Source organism: Schistocerca nitens, chromosome 4 (genome assembly GCF_023898315.1).
Source record: "Schistocerca nitens isolate TAMUIC-IGC-003100 chromosome 4, iqSchNite1.1, whole genome shotgun sequence".
In the NCBI taxonomy this organism is placed as follows: Eukaryota; Metazoa; Arthropoda; class Insecta; order Orthoptera; family Acrididae; genus Schistocerca; species Schistocerca nitens.
Window position 1 is genome coordinate 968776802 of NC_064617.1, and position 21549 is coordinate 968798350.

Sequence of the window (21549 nt, forward strand, 5' to 3'; positions counted from 1 at the left end):
ATTGTTTCATGTTCCCATCTGATTCTCTATAGTTTCTCCCATTCAAAAATTCACTTTTGATTCTAGTTTGTTTAAGATCATCCCAAAAATTTTCCAGAAATTTTGATTCAAATTCTGAAAAGGTCATCCCCAAAGCTACAATCTGGTTTGCCCAAGTCAAAGCTTCCCCTTCCAAGAATTTTTTCACAAATTTAATTTTCATATCATCTGGTGAGTGAGGTAAAAAACAATCCTTACAATACTGTATAAAATCAACGGGATGTAAGGGTCCATCTACCGAAAAGTGCTTCACTGGAATATTAGATATAAGATTGCATGTGTTGACATTGTTATTTTTGCTTTGAAATTCAATGTCAAAACTTTCAATTCTTTCGCTAAATTCTTTGACAGAGTTTTTGTTTTCTAAATCATTGCACTCTACTATTTTTTCTAGAGTAACCAAACGATTGTCAGTTTCTTGTTGTACAATTTTTACTAAAACTTTTGTGTTCTCATCCAAATTTTTAATTTCCCCTTTTATCTCATTAAAATCAATTAAATCTCCTTCCCTATCTACCAGTAACTCATTTTTTACAGTATTAATTTCATCGCTCAATTTAGCATCAATTTCATTTATTTTTGCTTCCACATATTCAATTTTTTCCTCAACACTGCCAACTCTGTACAAAAGATCACCCACTGCTTGGACTTGCAACAAAATATTATCAATTTTTTCATCCCAGTAAGTCTTATTGTCGTCAACTGATTGTTTAATTTCTTTCGTGAAATTTACAAGAAAACTTTTTAAATCAAATTGATCGGTTTTTTCTGTTTCATTTGACCTGTCCTGATTTTCGAAGTCTATTAAATTACTACTTTCTACTTTAGGCACAATACTCTCGAAAATCTCATAAGTCATTGTGAAGAAAAAAAAATTATACACAACAATACAAAACAAGATAAAAAGATTGTTTTAACAAAATACGAAGGTTTCGTGACTTATCTGGAACACTCTTCTACTGTTGCAAATCCACGTTTTCCGTCCATGTAATTGTTGACCAAAATTCTTGAAATTAATTCTTCTGTCGTGAACTACATTTTTTTGCCGAAACATTTCTTCTCCAAAACTTTTACTTCCCGATGAACACAAATACTGTAACACACATTCTGAAAAAACTGGTATTAACATACAAAAATTTTCTTCCTCGTAGCACTGTTGAAGATCTCGTGAACACAATATCCCGGCTGAGCCCCCAGTTGAAATATTGGTCTCCCGGCTGAGACACAAAGTTCAAATATGCTCACTATTTTTTATTTACTTAAATTTGGCATATTTCGTGGCAGTACCTTTTCCGCTAGATGTTTACAAGGCGGTATTGGTCTTGGCTTCAGTTGTCTAGTGGAAGTATGATTCCACAATGCATCTTTGTCGGCTGCAGAAATGACCTGGTTCAATGTGTTTGCCTCATTTTTGGTGCTTCAAATACCATTTCTTCGAATGTAGTTTCTTCTTAAAGTTTATATATAAAAATAGTAACATAATTCATTTTTTTCTGTTCACTAGCAAATTATTTATGACGGCGACCTGCACATTGTTCTAGCGTCAACACACACCAAGAGTTAACCGCCGACTGACAATAGTCAAAGACGGCTCCAGCGTCAAAGACATTTTACACAACACACAAGCTTCCACTTGTAATCAGTCTCTTTGCTATTCTTCAACACATTTACTAATAGTAATCAATATGCTTTCACTCTCAAAAATATAAGTAAATTAACATATAATAAGGCAAATTATAATAAAAAATTCTGACAAAAATATAAGAAAACATTTACAATTTGGTATCGACAAATCCGGTAAAAAATAACACATCTCCCAGATCCATTACACCAGGCAACCAACTCTTCCCATAAGTAAGGAAAAGGTCACAAAAAATGTTGCCCTAAATCGAAGAAAGTGGCAATTAAACCATTGTACCGGCAAGCACTCTCCCTTTCCAATGGTGATGTTACTGTTGGGGATATTGATATTCCCATGGAGGAACTGTAGAGAGGCACTGTCTCTAATGTTCCCCTGACCTCTTGGGTAAATCATCATTGCTGAGGGCAAAGGACAAGGACAACTATCAATGGCTCCCAGAGGTACTTCTATATTGCAGTGTAACATAAACAGATCCTGATCACAATTGGAAGTATTGAGGCCCCCGATCCAGGAGAAACTGTTGTGCATCTGCTTACAAGAAAACCATTTTAAAGTCATTGGCAAACTGGCATTAAGGGTCTACCACCCATACAGGAAGAGTGATGTCACTGGAGATAGAGCTGAGGGTGGGGTGGCTGTTTTCATCAGTGACAGGCGCAACTTCTTTTCTATTCCTGCTACAGCTGTACAAGAAGTTGCAGTGGAAGTTCTCACACCAGCACACCTTACAATGTGCTCTTCATATGTTTTACTTCTCATGACCCATTGGATGCAAATGCTCTGACAGAGCTCTTTCAGACATTCCCCTGCTTGTTCTTCCTCATGGTTGACTGCAGTGCACATAACATACTGTGGGGCTCAGCTACAGCATGTCCCAGAAATTGAGTTATTGACCACCTTGTCCATTAAGGGAGTATCAGCCTTTGCTTGGTCAGACGGCACTTTTCTACAGTTCCAAGCTCATCTTCAGCCGTTGACCTTGTGTTTGGTCTCCAAACTCAGTTCAGTGGTAAGTCGTCACAGATTTTCATTCTATTATTGGCCACCTTGTGATATGGATACACATGCTGACTTGGACAGTGGTCAACAGATGATCGCAAAAATGGATGCTCCAAAGGGAAAAATACTTGTGTTACAGTCAGCAGGTCACCTTCGAACAACAGGAATGTGCCCAGGAGATGGTGGACCGCTTCACCTGTGTGATCCACAGAGCCGCCACCAGTTCCATTCCCCAGTCTAGCAGCCACCTCAGGCAATGCCCTCTTCCTTGGTGGAAAGAAGAATATCACTTGGCAACCAGAGTGAGGTGTCTAGTTTTGTGAAACTTCAAACACCACCCAGCTACAGAAATTCTTCGTGCCTTCAGGTCTGTGAGGACACAAGTGAGGCAAGTGATAAAAGACAGAAGAGGAACTCCTGGAAAGAATTTATGACTTCCATTAATCAGTCCATTTCCACTGTATGAGTCTGGGAATCAGTAAGGCGGATTTCAGGCAAGGGTGGTACACCAAAAGACATAGCTCAGGTTTTAGCCAAACACTTTTTTACAATCACTGTATCATTCACACAAACTCCTGAGTTCCAGATATTTCATAGGACTTTGGAGTTTGTGGAGGCCCCCCCCCCCCCCCCCCCCCCCCCCAACACACACACACTGATAGTGACCGGGCCAAATATCTCACGAAATAAGAATCAAACGAAAAAACTACACAGAACAAAACTCGTCTAGCTTGAAGGGGGAAACCAGATAGCGCTATGGTTGGCCCGCTAGATGGCACTGCCATAGGTCAAACGGATATCAACTGCGTTTTTTTAAAAATAGGAACCCCCATTTTTTATTACATATTCGTGTAGTACGTAAAGAAATATGAATGTTTTAGTTGGACCACTTTTTTCGCTTTGTGATAGAGGGCGGTGTAATAGTCACAAACATATAACTAAGTGGTATCATGTAACATTCTGAGAGTGCGGTCGGTATTTGCTTCGTGATACATTACCTGTGTTAAAATGGACAGTTTACCGATTGCGGAAAAGGTTGATATCGTGTTGATGTATGGCTATTGTGATCAAAATGCCCAACGGGCGTGTGCTATGTATGCTGCTCAGTATCCTGGATGACATCATTTAGGCGTCTGGACGTTCGCCGGATAGTTATGTTATTTAAGGAAACAGGAAGTGTTCAGCCACATGTGAAACATCAACCATGACCAGCAACAAATGATGATGCCCAAGTAGGTGTTTTAACTGCTGTTGCGGCTAATCCTCACATAAGTAGCAGACAGATTGCGTGAGAATCGGGAATCTCAAAAACGTCGGTGTTGAGAATGCTACATCAACATCGATTGAACCCATACCATATTTCTATGCACCAGGAATTGCATGGCAACGACTTTGTTCGTCGTGTACAGTTCTGCCACTGGGCACGAGAGAAATTATGGGACGATGACAGATTTTTTGCATACGTTCTATTTAGTGAGGAAGCATCATTCACCAACAGCAGTAACGTATACCGGCATGATATGCACTATTGGGCAATGGAAAATGCACAATGGCTGTGACAAGTGGAACATCAGCGACCATGGTGGGTTAATGTATGGTGCGGCATTATGGAAGGAAGGATAATTGGCCCCCATTTTATCTTTGACAATCTAAATGGTGCAATGTATGCTGATTTCCTACGTAATGTTCTAACGATGTTACTACAAGATGTTTCACTGCACGACAGAATGGCGATGTACTTTCAGCATGATGGATGTCCGGCACATAGCTTGTGTGCGGTTGAAGCGGTATTGAATAGCATATTTCATGACAGGTAGATTGGTTGTCGAAGCACCATACCATGGCCCGCACTTTCACCAAATCTGACGTCCCCAGATTTCTTTCTGTGGGGGAAATTGAAGGATATTTGCTACCGTGATCCACCGACAACACCTGACAACATGCGTCAGCCCATTGTCAATGCATGTGTGAACATTATGGAAGGTGAACTACTCGTTGTTGAGACGAATGTCGTTACACATATTGCCAAATGCATTGAGGTTGACGGACATCATTTTGAGCATTTATTGCATTAATGTGGTATTTGCAGGTAATCATGCTGTAACAGCACGCATTCTCAGAAATGATAAGTTCACAAACGTACATGTATCACATTGGAACAACCGAAATAAAATGTTCAAACATACCTATGTTCTGTATTTTAATTTAAAAAAACCTATCTGTTACCAACTGTTTGTTTAAAATTGTGAGCTATATGTTTGTGACTATTACAGCCATCTATCACAAAGCAAAAAAAAGTGGTCCAACCAAAACATGCATATTTCTTTACGTACTACACGAATATGTAATAAAAAATGGGGGTTCCTATTTAAAAAAACACAGTGGATATCTGTTTGACCTATGGCAGCGTCATCTAGCGGGCCAACCATAGCGCCATCAGTTTTACCCCTTCAAGCCAGACAAATTTCGTTCTTTGTAGTTTTTTCGTTTGACACTTATTTCTTGAGATATTTGGCCCGGTCACGATCAGTGGATCACCCTGTATATAGTGAAAAAGCATAGGACACCACTTGTGGGTACATCCTTTGTCAGCTTTATGACTGAGGACTTCATGGATGTCTACAACTTCTTTCAATATCATGTTGTTGATGCCTTTTTTGATCACTGTATTCATGAGAATTCATTCCCCCAAGACACTGATGATATCAGTGTCACACTGTTTTTAATTACTATCAAAGGCCTCTCTTCTGCAGTCAGGAGCCCTGTTAAATGCTCTTTGTTTGTGGATGACGTCATGATTCTCTACTCTCCCTCCGAACTTATAACAACAAGAACAAGAAGGCAACTACAGCTGACCATAAGGAGGCTCAATGATTGGACCAATAAAACTAGTTTTAGATTCTCACTAGAGGAGACATTATGTCAATATTAACTGGACTTGTGAATTTTACCCGACTAGAGCCCACAGTGGAGGACAATATTTTAAATTTTAAGAACAATGTACACTTTCTGGGCCTACTGTTTGACAGGAAATTAATCTACCACGTGCACCTTGAAGACCTGCAAACAAAAACCATAAAATTATGGAGTACTGAGTACTTTCAAGATACAAACAACTACAGAGAATCATGCAGACATTTAGAATGTTACAGAATTAACGAAGAGAAGACGTGATTGATTTTCAGAAAACAGTATTACTGAAATTGCTAGAGACCCAACGGAAAAGATACAAGTAGAGTTTGAAAAATATTGAAAAGGATGTCTTAACTATTGACCAAAAGGGGAAGAGACATGTTGTTCTGTTATGAATCCAAAGGCTTCATGGTTCAGGTTCCAATGAAAAATACACAAAGGGGTCACCGGATTAGACTGACTGTTAATTCTGTGAATCTAAAATTTTGTAAAATGCTCGATAAAATATTAAGGAGTTTTACATCGTGGAGGATAGTTTTTCAGCCAGTATCAATTCAGCTTTGATTAATAACATCAAGGACATGCCTGTTGCTAATGCTTCCCACCTTCTGTCTTTAGACAGGTGAATGGGCCTGTCATTGAGGCTGTTGATGTGATCGAAGCAAATTACCTAAAGTATAAAAGATTATCTGAGCAGGAAATTGTCATATTTATTGAACTTTTAGAATTTGTTCTCAAATGTAAGTACTTTTCTTTTAACTATAAAATTTATAGGCAAAAGAACAGAGTGGCTTTGGCCACCAATATTCTGGAAACATAGCACGTATTTTTACCTGTCATGTAGAAATAAGAATCCTCATTAACCCACAATGCTGGTTGGATAAAATCTTATACCTTAGGTGCTGTCTGGGTGATATGCTGCTTTTGATCAATGGAGGGGAAAAAGAAGTTACTGGAATTGGATAACTTGTCATCCAAAAGGCTGAAAACATTCTTCCAATGAATGAACAAGACAGAATTACTGAGCTGAACATCATAAAACAACTACCCAGAGCTGATGGTTACCACGAAGGCACTGTGAATAAATTAATATGCAAGGAACAGTGCACAATTGCAACAGAGAATGTCACACAGAATGCTAAAAGAGTTACACCTCTGTATTTTGGCAGTTTATCTCAGAAACTGGCTAACAATTTTAAGCTTTTTAAAGTTGAAGCTACAATTAAATCCATCAGCATGCTATGATTTAAATAAAGGAACAATTTAAAACAGGAATTTGACATATACCATAGAGCTGGACTCTAAAAAATTCAATGTGACACTTGTAATGTGAACTGCTCTCTCCAGACTGATACGTCCTTCACGTTGAGTTACAAGGAAAACAGATGCTTTTAGGCTTAATAATTTCAAAAAATTATGACATTCATGAAAATGATCACCTTATGATGGGGACTGATAAAGATCTCACAATTTTGCATATACAAGACAAAGGTGGGAAATTGGATTTATTAGAACAATTTGAGATCTAATGCATTAAATCAACAGCTTACAGGTACCCCACAAACAGCTTTTCACAAATTTTGTAAATCCTTTTTAATGTCAGTCTGTGTTTAGTGACTTTAATTACATTTGTACAGTTGGCATTCTGCACTTGGCGGGATTTAAACTTCCAAGCACTCTGACAAAGTTATGCATCATCTTTGTTCTTTGATATTTCTTTGATTTTGTTCCATCAGCCACTCTTAAAACCTTTCTCCCCTAATGATTCCGGAGGCTTTCTAATTGTCAGTTGCAACTGAGGGGTTCTTGATGTAAGGTTGGAGCAAGGATAAAAGAATGAGAAATAATTTACAAATATAAAAAATCAAATAGGAATTCTTACAGTTGATGTCATAGTGTTAGTGTTAGCAAACACAATCATACTTAATTGTTATACTGTTGGTGACAGTAAACGCAATCATATTTAATACACTATCTTGAGGGAAACTATTCTTTTTCTAAATGCTCAGACGGAAGATAGCCATGTTGATATTCAGAATAACATGGAAACAGAGTGGACCATGTAGTGGTGGACTTACATCCTTGGAAGCCCAGTTTTTGCAGCTGTCAAAGGATATTAACCCTCCATATAGTAACACAAACCTTCAGTATCATTACAAGATGCCTGTGCAAGAAAGACTGTTGTGTAGCCAACTCCAGTTAGGTTATGTTATTAATGTTAGAGTGATATCTTCTGAACACATGCCACAAGAGATTCGGGAATTGTCTGGATTTTAAGATCCTGAGAAGGTGACATCTTGTCATTGTATTGAAATTCAATTCTACACAGCTGGTGTATGCAACACTACAACAACAACTCAGGAGTGTACAATTCTTCCCAAGTTTGAAGAAGAGGATTAAAATACCATGTCTCATGAATCCAGAGATCATATTATCATCATCATTGGTAGCTGCAGCAGCCATTTCTATCATTTAATGATGAGTCCTCTCCAAATACTGAGCTCAGATATGTCTGTAACTTCTTCTTCCATGAGCAGCAGTCTTAGGTGATATTCAGCCATTGCTGGGATCACAATCTACCACTTTCTTGCCGATTGTCATATCATTTTGGAGTGGGAGAACCTTACAACAGAGAGAAAAGTGTTGCTTTGTATGTGGAGAGTTGAGGCAGGGTGGGAGAAGTCTTTGGTGTTTGTGGCATATTAATGTCTGAAAGCCCCTCTTAATAGAGTTAAGTTTATCTTTGGTGAGATTGACAAACAATTTTAAGCAAGAGCTGCACTCTGTTTTTGCTGAACACCAGACAGATTGAGGAAAAACTTTAAAATTTTATGAAATGAATTTCTAGAAATGCCACATGAAACAAAATTATTAAGTTGGTTAAGTTAGAGAGCTGAAGTTGAAGATACAGAATCTCCCATATTTTCAGTTAGAAAACCTGGTAACCCTATCTGTTGATCTTTTGGTGAACCAGCGTTATCTGTACAGTTGACCCACATTGTACAGTTGAAAATTCATGAAAATCAGTTTCACCGATTTCTCAGATATTAACTTCCATAGGGGCACAAAATACAGTTTATAGATGCCTTGCTAAATCTAGTGCCCATAAACTTAGATAAAAGGCTAATGTCAACCTTGAAATGCAGAGACTCAACAAAACTACTAGATTTCAAGTCTGAAGTGGGCAAACAGCTTTATGTGAACCTCAAGCCACAGAATGTGAGTAAAGAAAATGATGATAATGAAGCCCATGAATTGTTTGAATAGGTCATAACTGTGTGTGTGGTGCATTTAGTATCTGAACTTTGTTCTAATTCTAGTTGCAAATTTATTACAAACTTTACACCTGTTACCTATTGTCTCTAGCCTATATATGAAAATTTAGTGAAATAATAATAATAATAACGCATCAATTAAACAATCAGAGGAAAACGAAATCTTAAGACAGCCACCAGAACAAGCACAAATAGAACACGAAGTGACACACATGTTAAATATAGAAGAAAAATTTCAGCTGACATATGTAGAATACAAAGACACAAATGCAGACATTAGACCATTCTTTCATAGACCCCCAAATAACCCACAAGTCGAAACAACAGTAACAACTATCAACACAATCATACACAACAAAATAAATGAAAATACAACTATGGAAGAGTTACAGCTACTGGTTTATATAGGTGCACTCACTACACTAAATATACACACTAGGCAGAGATCAGAACCAACCAACACACAGAAGAAACCCACAAAACCAGCATGGCAACACAGGCTACAGATCAGAATAGAAAAAGAATAGAAAAACTGAGAAAAGACATCGAACAGCTAACACAATTTATAAGAAATGAAATATCAGACAAAAAAAGAAAAAGGTTAGGTAAAATCTCTCAACAAGAAGCGATAGAGCAATTAGATGAAAAGAAGCAGAAATTACAAGCATTGGCCAAACGACTTAGAAGATACAAAAAAAGTGAACATAGAAGGAAACAAAACCAAACATTCAACACAAACCAAAAGAAATTTTATCAGACAATAGATAACACACACATTAAAGTAGACAATCCCCCAAACATAACAGACATGGAACACTTCTGGAGCAACATATGGTCAAACCTGGTACAACATAACAGACATGCACGATGGATACAAGCAGAAACAGACACATACAAGATGATACCACAAATGCCTGAAGTGATAATTTTGCAACATGAAGTCACCCGAGCAATTAATTCTGCGCACAATTGGAAAGCCCCTGGAAAAGATAAAATAGTAAATTTCTGGCTAAAGAAGTTCACCTCAACACATTCACATCTAAGTAAATTATTTAACATAATAGAGGGAAACATTCCACGTGGGAAAAATATATCTAAAAACAAAGATGATGTGACTTACCAAACGAAAGCGCTGGCAGGTCGATAGACACAAACAAACACAAACATACACACAAAATTCTAGCTTTTGCAACCAACGGTTGCTTCGTCAGGAAAGAGGGAAGGAGAGGGAAAGACGAAAGGATGTGGGTTTTAAGGGAGAGGGTAAGGAGTCATTCCAATCCCGGGAGCGGAAAGACTTACCTTAGGGGGAAAAAAGGACGGGTATACACTAGCGCGCACACACACACACACACACACACACACACACACACACACACACACACACACACACACACACATATACAGACTCAAGCAGACATCTCACAAGCAGACATATTTTGCTGGGTTTTCTTGTGTCTGTATATGTGTGGATGGATATGTGTGTGTGTGCTAGTGTATACCCGTCCTTTTTTCCCCCTAAGGTAAGTCTTTCCGCTCCCGGGATTGGAATGACTCCTTACCCTCTCCCTTAAAACCCACATCCTTTCGTCTTTCCCTCTCCTTCCCTCTTTCCTGTCGAAGCAACCGTTGGTTGCAAAAGCTAGAATTTTGTGTGTATGTTTGTGTTTGTTTGTGTGTCTATCGACCTGCCAGCGCTTTCGTTTGGTAAGTCACATCATCTTTGTTTTTAGATATAAATTATTTTACAGTTACATTGCAGACCCATACACAGTCCCTGATACACTTACACATGGAATAACTTATCTGAAACCTAAAGATCAAGCAGACACAGCAAACCCAGCAAAATATCACCCCATAACATGCCTACCAACAATATACTAATATATATATTAACTTCAGTCATTACACAGAAATTAATGACACATACAACACAGATCGAAATTATAAATGAAGAACAAAAAGGCTGCTGCAAAGGAGCACGAGGATGTAAAGAGCAACTGATAATAGATGCAGAGGTGACATATCAAGCTAAAACTAACAAAGGTCGCTACACTACACATACATTGATTACCAAAAAGCTTTTGATAGTGTACCCCACTCATGGTTACTACAGATATTGGAAATATACAAAGTAGATCCTAAATTGATACAGTTCCTAAACATAGTAATGAAAAATGGGAAAACCACACTTAATATCCAAACAAATTCAAATAATATCACATCACAGCCAATAAAGATTAAGCCTGGAATATACCAAGGAGACTCATTAAGTCCTTTCTGGTTCTGCCTTGCTCTGAACCCACTATCCAACATGCTAAATAATACAAATTATGGATATAATATTACTGGAACATACCAACACAAAATCACACATTTGCTATACATGGATGATCTAAAACTACTGGCAGCAACAAATCAACAACTCAACCAATTACTAAAGATAACAGAAGTATTCAGCAATGATATAAATATGGCTTTCGGAACAGACAAATGTAAGAAAAATAGCATAGTCAAGGGAAAACACACTAAACAAGAAGATTACATATTGGATAACCACAGCGACTGCATAGAAGCGATGGAAAAAACAGACGTCTATAAATATCTAGGATAGAGAGAAAAAATAGGAATAGATAATGCAAATATTAAAGAAGAACTAAAAGAAAAATATAGACAAAGACTAACAAAAACACTGAAAACAGAATTGACAGCAAGAAACAAAACAAAAGCCATAAATACTTATGCTATACCAATATTGACCAATTCATTTTGCCGGCTGCGGTGTTCTCGCAGTTCTAGGCGCGCAGTCCGGAACCGTGCGACTGCTACGGTCGCAGGTTCGAATCCTGCCTCGGGCATGGATGTGTGTGATGTCCTTAGGTTAGTTAGGTTTAAGTAGTTCTAAGTTCTAGGGGACTGATGACCACATCTGTTGAGTCCCATAGTGCTCAGAGCCATTTTGAACCAATTCATTTGGAGTAGTGAAATGGAGTAACACAGAACTCTAAGCACTCAATACACTTACACGATCACAATGCCACAAATATAGAATACATCACATACATTCAGCAACAGAAAGATTCACATTAAGCAGAAAGGAAGGGGATTTATCGACATAAGAAACCTACATTATGGACAGGTAGACAATTTAAGAAAATTCTTTATAGAATGAGCAGAAACTAGCAAAATACACAAAGCAATCACTCATATAAATACATCGGCTACACCACTGCTATTTCATAACCACTTCTACAACCCTTTAGATCACATTGCATCAACAGATACAAAGAAAGTAAATTGGAAAAAGAAAACACTACATGGCAAGCACCCGTATCATCTAACACAGCCACACATCGATCAAGACGCATCCAACACATGGCTAAGAAAAGGCAATATATACAGTGAGACAGAAGGATTCATGATTGCAATACAGGATCAAACAATAAACACCAAATATTACAGCAAGCATATTATTAAAGATCCCAATACCACAACAGATAAATGCAGACTTTGCAAACAACAAATAGAAACAGTACATCACATCACAAGCAGATATACAATACTAGCAAATACAGAATACACCAGAAGACATGACAATGTAGCAAAAATAATACATCAACAACTTGCCATACAACATAAACTAATAAAACAACACGTTCCCACATACAAGTATGCACCACAAAATGTACTGGAGAATGATGAATACAAATTATACTAGAACAGAACCATTATAACGGATAAAACAACCCACATAACAAACCTGACATCATACTCACCAATAAAAAGAAGAAATTAACACAACTAATCGAAATATCCATACCCAATACAACAAATATACAGAAGAAAACAGGAGAAAAAATTGAAAAATACATCCAACTGGCTGAGGAAGTCAAGGACATGTGGCATCAGGATAAAGTTGACATTATACCAATTATACTATCAACTACAGGAGTCATACCACACAATATCCACCAGTACATCAACACAATACAGCTACATCCAAACGTATATATACAACTACAGAAATCTGTAATTATTGATACATGTTCAATTACCTGAAAGTTCCTAAATGCAATGTAACATATACCGTCCAGTTAAAAGGAAGTGACGCTTGATCAAGGTCCGCGTCACTTTCCATTTTTAACCAGACATAACGTCTGAGAGAGGAAAGAAATAATAATAATAACCACAAATATTACTTAAAATTTCATAACATAAAGTGGATAGATTAGTTTTTCACAGGAAATATGGGATATTGAGATTCGGTTAAAAAAGAAGTCAGAGTTATGAGACTGGTGATTTGCCTAGAAGACGGATTTTCACAAACATCTTTCGTTCTCAGAAGTTTGTGTCTGTGCTTTGGGCTCTTATCGTACTTACTACCTGATTTATAGATGCAAGGGTAGTAACAGGATTGTATACACTGCAGATATCATCTTCTTCAGAGGAAACATTCAAATTTGCAATGTAATGTCCAAATATGGTCTTATGTTTTGTGATGCATTTATGTTCAGCAGATGCGGAAAAAGACGATACGTCAAAGGCACTTACTGTATCACAAGAGCTGCCTACTGTATTTGAAGTGACAGCACTATCTGCTCAGAGCCTTTCTGTATCTTTTGAGCACCCATTAGAAGAGAATATGGCAACTGCTGAACTTGAGTTGACAGACATTGGTAATTTGCGGTGTCGTGTCTATGGAACAGGCTGTGATGCTGGAACTGTGGCTGAAATGGCTAGCAGAGTTCTCCAGAGGTGAGTGCAGCTAAAAGTTTTGTGGTGCAAGGTTTCAAATGGCCTCCATTTTTGCCATTTATCAGTGTTCTTTATTTTCTTGCTTAAGCATTTTTATGTGAGAGAGATACTGCAGGCTCATGTTCTTTGTAATAATGGCATGAAAATAAATAGATAACCTGTTTAAGGCATATCATTATCACTGTTGCTGTACATTCTCTGTGTTCTACTGATGAATTAATGAGTTCAGTCTTTTGTGTGTAATGTCTGATAATTTGTGTGTAGCTGCAATTTATGTGTAGCTGCCTGTGAGAAGTGGTGGAGGGGGGGGGGGGGGGGGGGGAGTTTCATGATACAATAATAAGTTTGATGAATTAAAACATATTTCTATAGGCATCTTCATCTTAAGTTTATTTTCTTCTATTCCATAGAATAGACTAAATTATAGCTACAAATGTTTACAAGAACCTTACTTCAACTTCGTTTGTCTTCTTGAAATCATATCACTGAGAAGAAAAGACACATTATCATTGACAGCATCTTAAAGGAACATGCTGGCAGATTAAAACTGTGTGCCAGATGGAGACCCGAACTCATTTCTTGGGCAAGTGCTTTGCCACTGAGCTACACAAGCATGATTCGTGACCTGTCTTCACAGCTTTACTTCAACCAGTTTCTCATCTCTTACCTTCCACACTTCACAGAAGTTTTCCTGCAAAACTTCCAAGACTAGTATTCCTAGGGGAATGGATGTTGTGGAGACATGGCTAAGCCGCAGCCTTCGGATGTTTCCAGAATGAGGTTTTACTCTGCTGCAGCAGATTGTGTGCTGATTTAAAACTTCCTGGCAGATTAAAATGTGTGCCGAACCAAGAATCAAACTTGAGACCTTTTCCTTCTGCATGCAAGGGCTTTATCATTTATGCATTGTTGCTATCATTTTATAATAACTGACACAGAGATACACCAGAACAAAGGAAACAGATACTGTAGAACTACACAATTGTGGTCAGCAGTGAAATAATGCAAAGTGACAGTTGTAGTGAAGAGAATACTGCGGACACCCCTTCCAGTGCACTGAAAAAAATTTACAAGCTCATATGTAGGATATACATTATGTATCCATGAAGGCAGTAGTGTAAATTTAATTATAGCTCTAAATATTTTAATATCAGTGTTGAAAGAGATTGCAGCATGGAAATTACATGGTGGGGATATAGTGCTTCACGAAGTTGTAACTGCTGGGAATGGAGTACTCTGTGAACTGAAAATTATATGCACAAATGGTGGAACTGATAAGCCATTCTTAACTTCCGCCAAATGCTCAGATAATGAACTATGTGGAGCCAATGTGAGGTCATTATATGGAGTTAAGTGTATGGGGAAGGTTTGTCATAGTGTAAACTACTTTGTGCTCTCTTGAACATACCAAGCCCACTAACACAATGTGAGTAGTACACTGAAATTGTTGGCAAATACATAGACTCTGTTGCAACAGAATCTATGAAACTGCAGCTGTAGAAGCTGTAAATGAGAGTGATGGAACAGACATTAGTGTAGCATCTGATGGGTCGTGGCAGAAAAGGGGTCAAACTTCCAAAAATGGATTTACTAGTGCAGTAAGTGTTGATACAGGTAAGGTATTGGATTTTGGAATTCTCACCAAATATTGCCATAGGTACACCTTAGTATTTGGTAATGAAGAGAAAAAGTGTTTCCATTGGCCTTTGTGTACAAAGAACCACGAGGGTTCAAGTGACAGTATGAAGGTAGCAGTTACTATAGGTGTTTTTCATTGCTCACAGTCTGAGTGAGGAGTTTAATATATGAAATATATCTGAGAGATGGGATCTTTAAATTCTTCAATACTGTTTTAAAAAGCAAATGCTCTGCTGAACCTATTGCAAAGCTTGAAGTGTTGGTCATGTAAAAAAACAGGATGGGAATATGCCTTCGTCAGCTGAAAAAGAAACTTGGCGATACCAAATTATCAGATGGTAAAAGTATGAACTGCCCAGACACGTGCTGCAAATATATAAAATCAGAGGCAGTTGGTAAACTACATGCATTCAGACATAAACATTCTTTAATGTCCTACTTCTTGGTGATGCACTCCTTAGCAAATGGTGATTTCCAAGTTGAAGTAATAACACTTTATTCACAGCACAAGGTCACAAATAAGTTAGTCCCAAGAGCAACTGAAAAATCATTCATGATCACTTGAAAATAACCAAAACAATGTTCACTGACATGATACCTGTTCTGCAGGAAGCCTCATCTCGAGTGACTGTAAGGTGGCATATGTGGGGGCCACACCATGTAGTGTGCCATGGTGCTGTACGAAGACAATGTTCAGCAGAGCATTCTAGCCAGTCTTGCGGGTTCCAATTGCTAACCTATGTCTGTAGCTGACTCCTGGCCTAGAACAGAGTGAGCAGCTGACTACCAGCTGGAAGAAGTGCTTCATCTTAAGTATCCAGCAGATGGAAGTATATCTGTGAATGTGTAATGTGTGGCTCAATAGCAGCACCGCAAGTTTCCTGATACGCGCACTGCCCGGAAACGTGGCTGGTGCCCTGTTGTGGCGCATGTAATAGACAGTGTATCAACGGGCTGTTTATTTACAGTATTGTGTCCATAACATGTGATTCCTGTGCTGTATTAGCAAATATTCTGCAGAAGGGAGATGCTTGCAGGCGATGGGTAGGCAACCCGTAGGATGAAGACATTAGACTGGCTTCGTACATAGTCGGCCCACCGCCGATGTACAACACTTTCTGTACCTCAAGTAGTAATGGAGGACATTAGGTCTATATTCAGAAACTCAGCAATAGACTTGGCTAAAGAAGTGCTGTTGTCAGAAGACACAAAATGTTAATGGATTCAAAACTGTCTTTATAGGCATAAATACTTAAAGATTTGGTGTGTGTGATCACCTTCAGTGATAGGTATTTCGGAGGAATAAAAATCCTGGATCAGCTAGGAATAAATACAGAACAGAATTCAGCAAGAACATTGTAAACTATGGACCGATGAAGAGTGCGGAAGACTGAAATGTCTGCTCAGCAAATGACCAAGGAGGCAAGAAGGAAGTGAAGGACAGAAGTTAAATGGTTCAAATGGCTCTGAGCACTATGGGACTCAACATCTGTGGTCATAAGTCTCCTAGAACTTAGAACTACTTAAACCTAACTAACCTAAGGACATCACACACATCCATGCCCGAGGCAGGATTCGAACCTGCGACAGTAGCAGTTGCGCGGTTCCTGACTGAGCGCCTAGAACCGCTAGACCACTGTGGCCGGCGACAGAAGTTAGTTGGAGAGGAAATATCAGACAGGTTTTAGGTAGTTTTTCAGGGAGAAAGATGTGTTTACATAGATTACTGCTTTAAATCAGATTTTTTTAATCTTTAAATTCTCTGACCAAAAGCCCCATTTTCTCAGGAACCAATATACATATAAACATAAAAATTGTGGAAATTATTCATTTAGTGAAGGTGATTTTATGGATCTACAATTAGCTTCCTGAGAGGTACGTAATTGATGCTGTGTTGTATAAAGTCATCCATCTCTCTCTCTCTCTCTCTCTCTCTCTCTCTCTCTCTCTCTTTTCCAAAAACAGGCATAAGTAAATGTAAAAAATAAAAATTTTGTAGTGATATCTTGTGTAGTTTCAGATATAATGGCTTAAATGTTGACAGAAATCAGGATTCTCAGCATAGGGGATCTGATCTCACCTTAATCTGGCCTGGACTATAACATGATTTATTGCTGTGCTGTAGCTCACAAGCATGAAGAAATTAATCTGAACTTTATGTTTACTATAGGAAACATACAAAAAATTCTGACATACATGATTTTGTTCATAATGTGTTTTAATTCACCTGACAGTTACTAATCTGAAGTTTTTGTAAGTTCATTGCACCATGATGTTCTCGGGATTTCACCTTCAGACACTGCACATGCATTGGAGACTGAGAAGCTTAAGTAATGCCTACTCCAAGGAGTGCATCACTGTACGTGGAGACTGTTGACATTTACTAGTGGCATTGGTTTTCATCGTAACTGACTGTAACAAGTCTTGCCACTTATGCAGAGAAACGCTACCTTTTGTTCTGTCCACAGTTATTAATTTTTTTTCTTATAATATTGATCATGTGTGATGATTTTGTTATAACTCTCAGTGTATTTTGCTGCTGAACACACATTCTATGCATCCACTGATCAGGAGTACTGCTGACAATCATTAATATTCTCCAGTGCATCATATTTTATTACTTAGGTTAAGCGTTGTTTACATCCTGTACCATTTAGTTCTGTGTTGTGCCACAGATGACCTCCAAATAACTCAAATTGCATTGTGCAGTGGTTGTCAGTGGATTTGCTGTGGCACAGTACTGTGCTGCAAGAACAGCTTGATGTGCTATGACACTTCTGAGCATTTACGATGTTGCTAATAAAAGTGATTGAAGTAATAAGGAATTAAGCTGCGTGGTAGAATTTTGCACAGAGCATAACTTAATCATAGCTATCACTTGATTCAAGAATCATGAAAGATGGTTGTATACATGGAAGAGGCCTGGAGATGCTGGAAGGTTTCAGATAGATTATATAACGGTAAGACAGAGATTTAGGAAAAAGTTTTTAAATTGTAAGACATTTCCAGGGGCAGATGTGCACTCTGACCACAATCTAAATCTACATCTACATCTACATCTATACTCCGCGAGCCACCTTACGGTGTGTGAGATGTGCACTCTGACCACAATCTACATCTACATCTACATCTATACTCCGCGAGCCACCTTACGGTGTGTGGCGGAGGGTACTTATTGTACCACTATCTGATCCCCCCTTCCCTGTTCCATTCACGAATTGTGCGTGGGAAGAACGACTGCTTGTAAGTCTCCGTATTTGCTCTAATTTCTCGGATCTTTTCGTTGTGATCATTACGCGAGATATATGTGGGCGGTAGTAATATGTTGCCCATCTCTTCCCGGAATGTGCTCTCTCGTAATTTCGATAATAAACCTCTCCGTATTGCGTAACGCCTTTCTTGAAGTGTCCGCCACTGGAGCTTGTTCAGCATCTCCGTAACGCTCTCGCGCTGACTAAATGTCCCCATGACGAATCGCGCTGCTTTTCGATGGATCATGTCTATCTCTTCTATTAATCCAACCTGGTAAGGGTCCCATACTGATGAGCAATACTCAAGAATCGGACGAACAAGCGTTTTGTAAGCTACTTCTTTCGTCGATGAGTCACATTTTCTTAGAATTCTTCCTATGAATCTCAACCTGGCGCCTGCTTTTCCCACTATTTGTTTTATGTGATCATTCCACTTCAGATCGCTCCGGATAGTAACTCCTAAGTATTTTACGGTCGTTACCGCTTCCAATGATTTACCACCTATGGCATAATCGTACTGGAATGGATTTCTGCCCCTATGTATGCGCATTATATTACATTTATCTACGTTTAGGGAAAGCTGCCAGCTGTCGCACCATTCATTAATCCTCTGCAGGTCTTCCTGGAGTACGTACGAGTCTTCTGATGTTGCTACTTTCTTGTAGACAACCGTGTCATCTGCAAATAGCCTCACGGAGCTACCGATGTTGTCAACTAAGTCATTTATGTATATTGTAAACAATAAAGGTCCTATCACGCTTCCTTGCGGTACTCCCGAAATTACCTCTACATCTGCAGATTTTGAACCGTTAAGAATGACATGTTGTGTTCTTTCTTCTAGGAAATCCTGAATCCAATCACAAACCTGGTCCGATATTCCGTAAGCTCGTATTTTTTTCACTAAACGTAAGTGCGGAACCGTATCAAATGCCTTCCTGAACTCCAGGAATACGGCATCAATCTGCTCGCCAGTGTCTACGGCACTGTGAATTTCTTGGACAAATAGGGCGAGCTGAGTTTCACATGATCTCTGTTTGCGGAATCCATGTTGGTTATGATGAAGGAGATTTGTATTATCTAAGAACGTCATAATACGAGAACATAAAACATGTTCCATTATTCTACAACAGATTGACGTAAGCGAAATAGGCCTATAATTATTCGCATCTGATTTATGACCCTTCTTGAAAATGGGAATGACCTGCGCTTTCTTCCAGTCGCTAGGTACTTTACGTTCTTCCAGAGATCTACGATAAATTGCTGATAGAAAGGGGGCAAGTTCTTTAGCATAATCACTGTAGAATCTTACGGGTATCTCGTCTGGTCCGGATGCTTTTCCGCTACTAAGTGATAGCAGTTGTTTTTCAATTCCGATATCGTTTATTTCAATATTTTCCATTTTGGCGTCCGTGCGACGGCTGAAGTCAGGGACCGTGTTACGATTTTCCGCAGTGAAACAGTTTCGGAACACTGAATTCAGTATTTCTGCCTTTCTTCGGTCGTCCTCTGTTTCAGTGCCATCATGGTCAACGAGTGACTGAATAGGGGATTTAGATCCGCTTACCGATTTTACATATGACCAAAACTTTTTAGGGTTCTTGTTTAGATTGTTTGCCAATGTTTTATGTTCGAATTCGTTGAATGCTTCTCTCATTGCTCTCTTTACGCTCTTTTTCGCTTCGTTCAGCTTTTCCTTATCAGCTATGATTCGACTACTCTTAAACCTATGATGAAGCTTTCTTTGTTTCCGTAGTACCTTTCGTACATGATTGTTATACCACGGTGGATCTTTCCCCTCGCTTTGGACCTTAGTCGGTACGAACTTATCTAAGGCGTACTGGACGATGTTTCTGAATTTTTTCCATTTTTGTTCCACATCCTCTTCCTCAGAAATGAACGTTTGATGGTGGTCACTCAGATATTCTGCGATTTGTGCCCTATCACTCTTGTTAAGCAAATATATTTTCCTTCCTTTCTTGGCATTTCTTATTACACTTGTAGTCATTGATGCAACCACTGACTTATGATCACTGATACCCTCTTCTACATTCACGGAGTCGAAAAGTTCCGGTCTATTTGTTGCTATGAGGTCTAAAACGTTAGCTTCACGGGTTGGTTCTCTAACTATCTGCTCGAAGTAATTCTCGGACAAGGCAGTCAGGATAATGTCACAAGAGTCTCTGTCCCTGGCTCCAGTTCTGATTGTGTGACTATCCCATTCTATACCTGGTAGATTGAAGTCTCCCCCTATTACAATAGTATGATCACGAAACTTCTTCACGATGTTCTGCAGGTTCTCTCTGAGGCGCTCAACTACTACGATTGCTGATGCAGGTGGTCTATAGAAGCATCCGACTATCATATCTGACCCACCTTTGATACTTAACTTAACCCAGATTATTTCACATTCGCATTCGCTAATAACTTCACTGGATATTATTGAATTCTTTACTGCTATAAATACTCCTCCACCATTGGCGTTTATCCTATCCTTGCGGTATATATTCCATTCTGTGTCTAGGATTTCGTTACTGTTCACTTCCGGTTTTAACCAACTTTCCGTTCCTAATACTATATGCGCACTATTTCCTTCAATAAGCGATACTAATTCAGGAACCTTGCCCTGCATACTCCTGCAGTTTACCAATATTACGTTAACTTTTCCTGTTTTTGGTCTCTGAGGACGGACGTTCTTTATCAACGATGCTGATGTTCTCTCTCGTAAGCCGTCAGGTATTTTATCGTTTCGCCCAAGGGGGGGTCCCTCTAACCTAAAAAACCCCCGTGTGCACGCCACACGTACTCTGCTATCTATTGGATATGAACAGTAGATTAAAACTGAAGAAACTGCAAAAAGGTGGGAATTTAAGCAGATGGGACCTGGATAAACTGAAAGAACCAGAGGTTGTAGAGAGTTTCAGAGAGAGCATTAGGGAATGACTGACTGGAACGGAGGAAAGAAATACAGTAGAAGAAGAATGGGTAGCTTTGAGACATGAAATAGTGAAGGCAGCAGAGGATCATGTAGGTAAAAAGA

General features: G+C 38.7%; 1 protein-coding gene across 1 annotated transcript in view; it reads left to right on the forward strand.

Moving 5' to 3' along the window:
• Positions 1-21549, forward strand: part of LOC126253653 (mediator of RNA polymerase II transcription subunit 1-like) — a 186253-nt gene that overhangs the window by 84895 nt on the left and 79809 nt on the right. The window contains exon 9 of the mRNA XM_049955167.1: positions 13386-13623. Coding sequence (XP_049811124.1) covers positions 13386-13623 — 238 coding nt within the window. The remainder of the gene's footprint in view (positions 1-13385; positions 13624-21549) is intronic.